An 11,973-nucleotide genomic window follows, 5' to 3' on the forward strand; every position below is an offset into this window, starting at 1 on the left:
ATGGCGAGTCTTTTTTTAAGTACTCATTAAACAATACCGGAGACGTACTTTTTAAAGCTCCAATGAAAATGGCAAAATTAAAGGTACAAAAATTTTAATAAACAATAAAAATAATTAAACGATTATATATAATGAGGCAATTGGCGAGCGCTCCGTAATCGATAAAATGCAATAAACCGCACTGTAATTATCGAAGATATATTATGCAGAATACAACGTGTCGCCGGAGCTATATCGAGCTCCGGTGGGTAATTAGCAATTTATTTAGCTTCCTGTGAGTCGCTTTACGTGCCGCCGAGATGCAGCGAGGTAAATCACTTTGTAGCTCGTAGGCCGAGTCCGAAGGTCGCCTTGAACGGAGGCGCATGTAAATGAATGGGGATTGGATAGGGCAATGTAACAGGGTAGCAAGGGTGGCCAGGAGTGTTTCAAGGGCTCCTTCAAGGTCAAAGGGGGGACGGCGGTCTGTCGTTTATATCATTAAAGACCCACGTTATGGCGTATGTGGCTGCCCACGCGCGAGCAACGAGCGCGCCCATACATATTCGATCCCTCTTTCCTCCCCTCGACGCCGCCTCCTTGATTTACCTTTTTTTAGGGTAAACGACCGCGCGTAATATCGCGCAAATGATATTTGGCTAATTAATTGATTAAGGAGCAAATAAGGAAACCGGTTTCGTTCAGCGGTTTATCTCGTAAAAGTACCTCGAGGCCGTGCCGTATAAAAGTAACATAGTTTTCCAACGCAAATTAATTTAAAAACGTAATTAAAAACGTAATTACAGATTTAATCAAGTGAAGAAAGTGTGAAATTGTTATAAAAATAAACCATTTTCGAAATATTACTGGATGATTATTAAAATCACCACCGGGATACAGGTAGCTTGAAAATTGCGGTGGAAACGAGTCGCGGATCTCGCGGTATGACCGACGATGTTAGGAGTTGCAACCCCCCGACACTTCGTTCAAGCTGTCATTCATACTTTTCCGCGGTAATCACGATGCAACAGTCATACGATTCGGCTACCAAGCCCGCAGGAACGGCCAGAAGTCCTGCAGGCTCGGCGGTACGTTCGGATACGATCGATTTCGAAACATTCCTAGCAACCGTTCCGCGGTGAACGGTTCCTAGCAACGGAAAGAGAGTCTCAGGGGTGCGAGGTAATAGGGATTCACGATCGGACAGGAGGCGATTTTCACCCCACGGAGGGGAGGGGGGGGGGTTTCACCCGCCAAGGGGGATGCTGGGGATATGCGAGGTTTCGTTTACGCAGGCAACACCCCGGGGTCGATGGCACCCCATAGGGCGGTGCGCCAATTCTATGGCGTGTTACCGGCTCTCACTCGACCCACCCGTATATCGATCGGTTCGACATACCTAAGCCGGAAAAGAGCCTTTGTGTACCTTGTTCTCGTGCGAAGCCTGCCACAATATCTTATTTCAACGGATTCCGAGTGAATAATAATTTCATCCCGCCGCAAATTCAATATATTCATTCTGATTTCCGAGAAGCAAAACTATTTATCTCACGACGGTTTTTCCGTCGAAGATTTTCGTGCTGCTTACGTATTGTCCAATAAAAAAAAACCGAAAGATGGAATCGGAGTCATAAATTGCTTAATTCGATAACAATTTTCAGAATTTTATTCGTAAATTTTTATTTCGATGGTACCAAATGCCAGAGCCCTGAGAGCTCACTCGGTTGTTGCATCACGAACTATTCCCGCGTGTCTGTTCGTCTTTGAGGAACAAAGCACCGACCTCGATGCACAGCGAGGCTACGCTCGTTTCGTTTTTACCTGCAGAAACTCTCGTAACGACCTCTTTTACACTCGTCGTATCGTCACGGCGATCGCGATATCTTGACGATACGGAGAAGACTCGCCGAGCCGCTTAAGATGACGGGGGGAGAGGAAGGAGGATGACTTAACGAGCACTTGAGCGTCTTTGATCTGGTTTAATTAGCCGCGAGCCATTGGACTACCAGCGGATTTCTTGTCTCGTGTCGTCCGAGAAGAGACACGTTTCCACGAAGAGGCGGATGTCACAAAAAGGGCGGTCCTTTTGAGGTAGTTTCAACTGAGATACTCCCCCCTCTTCGGATTCTGTAGAAACGGAACCTCGTTAACGATCTGCTCCGGAGCGGTTGTTACTCAAAGCGTTATTCAGCTTCGACGAGACCTCTCTGAATTCGAATATTTGAAAAAAATCGAAAAATTCGATAAAAACGAAAAATATTTGCCGAACGCTACTATGAAAAAGAAGCGAGTTTATAAATACCTTTTGAAATGTTCTACCTTATGAGATATATATATATATATATGTATATATATATTTATATGTTAGAATAATAATTTCGTGTGTTTTGACGATTCCCTCCCGACTACACATAAACATATATATATATATATATATATTCTGAAATCAACACGCGTGTAGAAATCTGATTGGCCCAGCGAAAGACTCATATATAGACACATGTGGAAATAACATGTGAATCTATTTTCCGTAATTATTTTCACGATATTTATAAAACATCATCATTCCAAGAAAACCTGGGGGTACGCAGCACGCTTTTGCGATAGAGAAAGAATTTTCTAAAAAGACCTGACAATCCTTCTCTCCATTTCTGTGCATTCGTGTCCATTTCTATCATGAAACCGAAGCGCCCGGAGAAAGAGAACTCCCAGTCCCGAGCTCTTCACGGAGTGGGGCGGAAATACGTGAAGTTCAGACGGGTCAGCAGAAATTTGAGTGATTAGTGCCTGGCCGATCAGCGGACTCGAGATCATCGAGGACGCTCAGCCGTGACCGTGTTATCGTCGTGACGTCTGTCGAGTGTTCCGATCTTTCTAATCTCAGCGTAATTAGCGTGTCGGTCGAGCGTTCATTTTTGAGATCAATATAAAAGAGAGTCACATTAAATAACATTCAATGTAGTCGATCGAAAATCTGCTGAAATTTAAAACTGCCTAAATATTATTAATTGAAATCTCTGAAAAAAAAACTCTGAAAAACTTAATGTGCTTTAAATTTAAAAATGTGCTTTAAATTTAAAAAAATTTCTTGAATACAGAAAATAATAAGAGATTTCCAGAAGAATCTGGTAGACGCTGGCGCGGCTCGAAATAAACACTGTCAATCGGCGTATCGCACGACTGAATGCACGCGCGATTAAAATTTCGTTTATTTTGAGACGAACGCTCAATATCGAGACCGACACGAGTGCTATCACGGTGCTTTTGCGTCAATCGATTTTTTTTCATTATTATTACTAGTTATCGCGCGGCTTACATAGTGGCCGGCAGTGATGAATTGCCCCGCCGACGAGACAGACATTTAGAGCTCACGAGATCTTCGTGGAGTCGAGGACGCCAAGGACGTCCCGACGTATTTGTGCAACGTCTAAAGAGAAAAGTGTCTATCTTACTATCAACCGACCATAAAAAATTTAAAACGTCCAAGATCCTGATACATTTATTGCAAATTTTCGAAAAAGTGAAGTAAACAGAAAAAAGACATTCATTATTTTTTATTCTGACTAAAGTACAATTAAGTAAGGATACTGTGATAACATAATCTATTTGATATAAAATCTTCATCGCGATCTGTATCAACGAAGTTTTTACTTCTCTCTATCAAAATATCGATATATTGTAAATATACATTTGACACTCGATAGAACAATATATACATATTACGATAAAATTATCGTAATACGGAAGACAGAAATAGAGAGTAAGATATCGTGAAAAGTGTAAATTACACACATCAACGTGAAAATAACAGACGTTTTATTAATACTTCAACATGTCTTTTCTCAACGAAACATTGTTGGTGTTGGCATACACAGCCAACATGATGGCTACGTTGCCCGAAAAAACAGATTTAAAGAATACTAGCGTAGCTCAGAATATCACCACCACGACCTTGTCACCAGAAGAGGTGGAGAACAAATTTGATTTGGACGATCGTAAGTACCAGCTCAGCATCCGAAAAAATTTATTTCTCCTTTCATCTAAAATAAGTTCTTTGTATGAGACTAGAATATTAAGAGTGCTCAATAAGACAAAATCTTCGTCTAATAATTTTTTATTTTCGGATTTATACATAAATAAATAAATTTATATTAAGTTATATGTAAATTTATTTTTAGATTTAATTTTAAAAATTTAAATAAATTAATTAAGTATGTTTTAATTAAATAAATTTAAAAATTAAAGATTATTATATATAAGCACAGAAAATCTTGCCTTGTCGAGTATTACCGATATTTTATTCCCATTTTTCCCGAATTTATACTCGGCTTATATTGATCGTTTAACTTTTCTGTAATTTAATTAAAACGTGGAAAGAATAGCGATATAAAAAAGTTCCGTTTCTTGTATTCTTTTTGTTTGCAAAAATATCATATTTGATTTGGAAGTTACATCGAGGGTGAAGAAAGTATCCGGAAGAATAAATGCAGTCGGAAGGGAATTGCAATTGATACAATAAATAAAATGAGAGTTAATCATTTATATACAGTCACGTGCAATCGCGTATTGCGCTAATCCAACACGGAGACAAAACATCATCGGGGTCTTCGAGGAACTGATAGAGTCGCACGCAAAGATATCATGGACGCGTTGATAACCTTTGGGGGAGTAATTCGTAGTAGCATTCGTCGTTCGAAATGTCGGTTGATATTAATCGAAGGACGACGAGTAAATCAGTTTAGATACGTATGTCCGAATATTTGTCATTGAGGCATTTTGCGTCAATATGTCGAAGGTTTATATAAGATGGCACAAATAATAGTAGAGTATTAAAAAATAAAAGTTTCGTGGTTATCCTAGATAACTCTATATCTTTTTTACGTACAACAAATTATTAGACTAATTTAGATTGAAATAGATAATTACTATTATTGTATTATTAGAACTTGTAACAATTGTTAAAATGAAGTTACAAACATTTTATAAATTTTTAAAGCGTATCGAGCCCAATGTACACAATAGTTCATGTCAGCGAGGCGTTTTCACTTCCTACCGTTTTTAAGATTTAATTTTTTCTTTAAATGCAGAAAAAGAAACAATTACTCATAAATAAAAATTTGGTAATATTGCTCGAACCATTTTAAAAATCTTGAAAATATTAATTTTCAATAGACTATTTTGTTGCACTAGATTCTCTCATGTGGTTGAGAGTAAGGCATTTTTTTAATTTATTGTTATTGTATTATTATTATTATTTTTTTTTATTATTTATATAGAATGGTATATGTGGCGATGTTATGAGCCGTATGGTTGTTTTTACATCGGAGCACCTTGGTCTGGAGAAAATCGACCGGTATCTACGTTTCCAGCACGCCCGGATAGCATAAATCCCCGCTACGTCCTTTACACACGCGAACAGGCTGAAATGCCCCACGAATTTAAGATCGATAGTTTCGAAACGATCCGAGAAGCGCCCTTCAACAACAAGAATAATGTGTACTTCATCATTCATGGATTCCTCGATAATGGCGATAAAACGTGGGTCTTGGTAAGTAAGATTTTCTCCGCAAGATTTTCAGACAAAACATTATTTTGTAAATATCACTTGAGGAAGAAACATATTCTAATTAACGATTAATAATTAAAACCGTCCTGTCCAGGTTTGTAGTAATTCATTCACTAATATTTTCGTCGTACTAACTTTCATTGTTTTCGGAAAGAATACGCAACACAGCGGCAATATTTCGTATTTCGTTGTGGAAAAAAATTCTATGTCGAATGTTTCACTGACGTGAACGTCTTTGAACAGAGGATGATGAAGGAGTTGCTGTTGCGGGAGGACTGCAACGTCGTGATCGTCAACTGGATTGCCGGGGCTGGACCACCCTACACGCAGGCGGTGGCGAACACGCGGCTGGTGGGCGCGATGACAGCTCGCTTGGCGGCACAGCTGATCGAGATCACGCAGATACCGCTCTCGAAGACGCACTGCATCGGGCACAGTTTAGGCGCCCACACTTGCGGCTACGTTGGATACACCTTGCGAAAGCGATACGGCTACAAATTAGGCCGAATTACAGGTAAAAAGGAGATAATCATAAATAACGTCTTGCAGCGAGACTTTTATATACGAGGGATGTTATCGCTGAGTGGGGGGTGGATAATTGTTTTTCATTAATTCTTTTTAAACCGCGAAACTTGTGTATACGCGATATCGCCGTGCAACATTTTGCAGGCAAATCTTTGTATGCCGACGAATAAGCAAGAGTGAAAAATGATTGATTAAATAATCCGGAGATTACGTACGCGGCAAGAAAGCCGGGCTTCTTTGTTCAAGAGGTTCAAGAAGAGCGATTGCGAGAGAGAGAGAGAGGAGAGTAGTGTCTCTTTATGCAAGGCTGAAGGAGAGCGATTGCAAAAAGAAGGCGCGAGAGGAGGAAAAAGGAAAAGCGCAGGATGAAGTCATAGGAAAAGTGTCATGCAAAAGGAGCGAGATGCGAAGAGAGATGCGGCGTTACCGGTCATTACCGCTGCTTTTTCTCCTCTTCCTCATTTTTCTGCCTGAAATCGGTCAATGTCGAGCGGACCGTTTGTCCCCTCCTGCAGTCGCAAACAGCTCGGAGCATTACGAAGATAGCCGATTGAATCGCAGATGATCAGGATAGCAGTCGTCGCAGAAGTGTCTTACTCGAAAAGGTCCATCCAACGGATGGACCTCGAGATTTATTAATCGCGCAAAAATTACGATGAAATATTATTAATGACAATGACAAAAAGTCAGACATACACTTTCTCAGCCATAACTGCATCCTGTAAATTGCTCTAATTCCGAGACTAAGGAAACATCTTTTTGCAATAAATATAATAATTAGAAATAGTAACCGTAGTCAACGTAAGTGAATCGTTACACGATTGACAAAAATACGAATTTTGGAGCTGCGGAGCCTCTAATGGATATGAAAAATATCGGCTTATTATTCATCTTACATATGTGTGATTACATATATTGACGTCTGAAACGTATACTTCAACTTTCCATCAGAGTTTCCAGTTTACACAAACTTATAATTTAAATGATTAGTGAAATGTTTTCGAACGTAATGAGATAAAACTCGAGCAAATGACGATACCGCTCACTGCAAATAGGAGACAATCGTCATTACAGTGACCGCTACAAAATCATGTTACTTTCGTTGTACTTTCTTGTAATTTGTGGATTGGTGGATTTATATAACGTCGAACGATAGTCAAGCAACGAGCATTGCTTAGGTATGACGATTTACAATTCATTCGCGGCGAATTTAAAGAAATTAAAAATCATAAATTCAAGACATAATCGTCGAGTGAGAGTACACTTTCTTCTTTTTTTCGCGCGATTTTTCGTCGCAAATCGCGCTGTGTGGTCGCGCGATTTGCGTTACCGATGACAAATAGATTCGAAATAGAGCGAAAGCGAGCTCGCAAGATCGGGGGGGAAGCAGCCCCGTGAAATTTCCACCCCCCCGGTGGAATCGATGAAATCGAACGGGTCCGATCAGAAGTGGACGGGTTTGGTCGTTACGTAAGCTATCGATCCCATCGGGAACTACCAGGATAGCAGAAGAGGGTGCGAAGTGTGTTAACAAGGGCGGCGGCGGGGCCTATATCGTCAATGGCTGCGAGGCAACCCGCAGAATTCGCCGAGGGTCGACGAATCGACGCCCTCTCTCCGCCTCGACGCGACCCCGAGGCAGGACATCCCCTGACGAGGGGATGCCTCGGCTCGCGAGAGCGAAACCGCCTGGCTCCTGGACGCGTTCGGAGACGAGAGAGATTGCGGTAAACAACCAGAATAAGAGAGCACGTTGTCCCAAGAAGTGGCAGGATAGCAGGAGGATAGGCCTCGTTCGAATAAGGACGAGAAAGATAATGGGATATCATCAATCAGAGGCCGTGAAAGAACTGTGAGAAAACCCGTTGTCGGGGGGCGAAATCGTTTCGCCATCGTTTTCGCCGCAAACAGATCCGAACCTTTTAGGCGAAATACTCTTTCGTCGTGCGTATTTATTTGTAAATTTCGCAAAGGTAATCCGAAGGCGAAGAACGCGTTGTCCAACGTGTTGCCATGACGCAAGATTATTACCGCAACGATTATTTTTTTTCTTCGTGTAAACTGAGCTGTCAACACATTGTCTCTAAATCGCAAAATAACTTCCATTCTTGCGCGATGTAATTCGAGGTTACGTGGCAGGAGCTGAATCACACGTGTCTCACAGAAACGAAGCGATATACATTAAGAACGATATAATTCTATGATTTTCCAGCGAATGTCAATTTAAAATTTCTATCATAGTGCGAATAATTTCGTCTGACATAACTTTTAAAGAGCATCGATGTCTCGGCATTCTTTGCGTTTTCATTGGGAAATAATAGACAATTAAAGACATAATACCATAGCAATTAAAAAATGTTTTACTCTACCGATTTACTTGCTTCAAATCGACAAAATTTCGACAGATCATATATAAAAAAAAAAAAAAAATTGTGAGAATTTTTGTTTAGGAATTATATAAAGAGAATCGACATTCTTCTCTAGCTAACGCAATTTCAATGTAGAATTTCGTTCTCTTTGTTATGAAGTTATTTCACTAGCATACCAATTTCTTGCCAAACTCGCACGCCGATTTCGGCGGCCAATTTCGGTTGCCGAAACGGGCGGTTTGTGTCAACACTTTTGTCACGCTGCAATTTCTCTTGCAAGGCCTTGATCCGGCGGAACCGCACTTTAGCCATACCTCTCCCATGGTCCGACTGGATCCAACGGACGCGACATTCGTCACAGCTGTGCATACCGATTCTAGTTTATTCATTAGCGGCGGCCTTGGCATCATGCAGCCGGTCGCACATATCGATTTCTATCCAAATGGCGGCAGAAATCAACCCGGCTGTAACGAGGGTGTACTCAATTCTATCACCTTGGAACGCGGCAGTTTCTTTCGCGGTGAGTTTCCCCCGTGAGTTTCGCTCGAATTATCTCTTTGGCGGTTTCACAACACAATTTCATTTAAGAAGGAAAAAAAATGTCCTTTCCGTCAGTCCGCCAAAAATTACTTATTCAATTAGTGATATTCGAATATTCGAATCATAAAAAAATTAAAATAAAAAAAAAATTTGCCTGCAGGGATTAAAAGGTTTCTGGGATGCAATCATATTCGCAGCTACGAGTACTTCATCGAGAGTATCAACACGCGGTGTCCGTTCTTAACCGTGCCCTGCAGCTCCTGGGATAAGTTCCAGGAGGGCGGGTGCTTCGACTGCGAGAAGCAGTACTGTCCCAGTTTCGGATTGGACGCTCAGCCCGGGAATTACCACGCGTCCGTGTACCTGATGACTGGGCACGACAGGCCGTTCTGCAGTTAGTAATTCATTTGCACTTAAATTAAAATCAAGCCGCAGCGCGCATGCGCGCGCGCGCGCGCGCGCGCGCTCACGGGCTTACGTGATCCGCTCGCTTCTGCGAGCTCGCTTCCGAAGCGGCGATAATTGGAATTCCGTTGGAAATTGCAGAGGGTCACTACAAGCTGACGATAAATATCTCCAAGACGGACGAGAGCCTGTCGCACGGCGGGGAGGTCGGCATGTTCGTCGTGCGCGTCATCGGGATGAACGGCAAGAAAACCGAGGAAATTGAGCTGAGCTCAACCTCCAAGTACTATGAGCCCGGTAGCACGCACACAATCGTCCTGCCCGGTGACATCGTCGGGAAACCGTACGCGGCTGAGGTCACCTGGAAGTATCAAACCTCGGTCTTCAACCCGTTGACGTGGAGGCTGCTTCACACGCCGCGGGCTTACATCGATTCGTTGGCTATTAAGAATCTGGAATCGAATTACGGGTAAGAGATCTCGCTTGCTTCGCAACTGAACGAACGAACTGAAGTGTAATCCAACGAAAAAGACTTTCGGAATCGCACGTCGCGCAGATCCTTGAATCGCGACGTTCCACATCCTCGCGATGTCCATAAGAAGCTTAAGAAAATAATCGTAAATCGTTCGCTCATGTGCGCTGTATTATTTCTCTCGCGCGTCGTGTCTCTATAACTTTTTGCGGCTTTGCACGCAATCGCGGCTTATCTTCCACGCAATCGCGTCTTTATTACGTGCGAACGTTTCGACAGCGACAGCTTGTTGCGATGAAAGAGTTGCAACGGACGATGAGCAATCGTAGATGAACGTCGCTGACATTTATAGATTCGAACACACGTATAATCGCACAAATAATTACACAGATCGTTACGCAATCGGCTTTCATTGTTCGTAGCTTTATGTGTCATTCTTTTTCTCCTTTCAGGATTATCGTGTGTCCGGACAACACGAAAACGCTGATCGCGAATGAGCCCAAAATCTTGACTTCGGAAAATTGCGACGTGCAACACAATGCAGTTTCCACGTGAAGAACCAACTTTTTCATATAGAAAGAATACAGATAGAAAAGTGAAAACGGAATATCCTAGTATTTTACGATATCGCTACATAGAAAAAAAAATCATCATTCGAGAATCACCATATAATCACCATAAGTCGAGGCCTCCACAGAGTCCCTCGTAGGACTTCTCGATTTCACATGGATGACAGCTAATTTCCGGAAACTCCGGCGATCTTCTAATGCGATCCGAGCTGCGTATTCCGCGTAAGCGAACAGCCGATCGAACGCGAACGAGCGCGAATCCCGCATAATAGCGCCGGTTTCCCTCGCAACCAATGGCAAAGTCACGATCCTTTCACTGTCATTACACGCCCGGGGTCTTCCCCCCCCCCTCCCTCTTTCTTTCTCCCCTTCCGGGCGCTTTCGTGCAACATCGTCACGTTGTCATTGATCCCGTAATTTGCGACCGCATCGATTGCGCTTTTGTTCGACCGATTACGAGAACCAACGATGAACAATGCCATAACTAACGACGTTAGACGAACGGTTAGGAATCAGGGTCTTTAGTACGAAGAAAAGGAGCGAAGGAAATTTCTCGACGTTAAAACGCGTAAATTTCATGATTATTTGATTTTTCTGTTTATAACGAGACAGAGCTGTTATAACGTTCCGATAATTTCGTAATTCCTTTTGTCGCATGAAATTATGTAACGCGAGAGACGAGACAAAGTGGGCCGTACCGTGTACGACTTCTGCGTTCCGAATGAGCTACGAAAATCTATGAGAAATTCCATGAAAGCTGATTCGATTCGTACAGACCGTAATCAATTTGTTTTCAGGAGTTACGTAATCGATAAGTTTAGTCAACACACGGCGTTTATGAATAGAAGCGAGACCCGAGGATGACACTCTAAACTAGGAAAAAAAACTTAGGTAAAAATTTAATATCATATTATTTAATTTCGAGTTAGCGCGTATTTATATACAGATATTTCATTACTAGACATAAGTTTGTAATGTAAGTGATCCACTTATGACTTCAGTTAGGAATTATTCTTAAGCGCAGATGTACATACGTATATACGTAAAATCGATTTAGAAATATTTCACGCAAATATTGTTACTCTACTCTGTTATTGTCGAAATGTACCACTATTTTGAATGAACTGTATACAAAAAAAAGGATCGAGACTTTCATTTAACACACGGCGCACGATCGAACGCTGTCACAGACCTGAAAGAGGCGCGCGGCTGTCAAAAAGTAAAAGACGGAATTAACGATTGAAAAAAGTGTGCAGGAAATAATATATCATTTATCCCAAAGTCATTGCTGCGGCACTGGAGGAATTCCGCATTCACTTCACGTTTTCTATAGCTCCGTCGTTCGGCACGTAGATTGGCTCGTTTTACTTCTCGATCTCTAATAAGCGAGGCAATTCAGTATTGGTAATTTCCCTCCTCGTCCTCCCCCCCTCTCTCTCTCTCTCTCTCTCTCTCTCTCTCTCTCTCTCTCGATTTTGAACGGAGGAGAAAAAAAGAAGAGACGTAAAGATAAAATGTGAATCCCCCCCCTCCTCCCGATGCCCGCGG

At 41.9% G+C, this 11,973-nt stretch overlaps 1 protein-coding gene across 2 annotated transcripts; it reads left to right on the forward strand.

Moving 5' to 3' along the window:
* Window positions 1–2,669: 2,669 nt before the first annotated feature.
* On the forward strand, window positions 2,670–11,501 carry LOC105432135 (pancreatic lipase-related protein 2). Of its 2 annotated transcripts, none has more exons than XM_089074752.1 (8): window positions 2,670–2,875; window positions 3,280–3,974; window positions 5,256–5,527; window positions 5,789–6,059; window positions 8,720–8,959; window positions 9,140–9,373; window positions 9,526–9,853; window positions 10,309–11,501. In XM_089074752.1, the coding sequence occupies exons 2-8, from the start codon at window positions 3,812–3,814 to the stop codon at window positions 10,409–10,411; spliced, it is 1,611 nt and encodes a 536-aa protein (XP_088930878.1). In that variant the 5' UTR covers window positions 2,670–2,875; window positions 3,280–3,811; the 3' UTR covers window positions 10,412–11,501. The 2 variants fall into 2 exon arrangements, with proteins under 2 accessions (XP_088930878.1, XP_088930877.1); XM_089074751.1 differs by having other exon boundaries at window positions 2,672–2,830.
* The last annotated feature ends 472 nt before the right edge of the window (window positions 11,502–11,973 follow it).

Source organism: Pogonomyrmex barbatus, unplaced genomic scaffold (assembly GCF_055798465.1).
Source record: "Pogonomyrmex barbatus isolate J1 unplaced genomic scaffold, ASM5579846v1 scaffold17, whole genome shotgun sequence".
NCBI lineage: Eukaryota > Metazoa > Arthropoda > Insecta > Hymenoptera > Formicidae > Pogonomyrmex > Pogonomyrmex barbatus.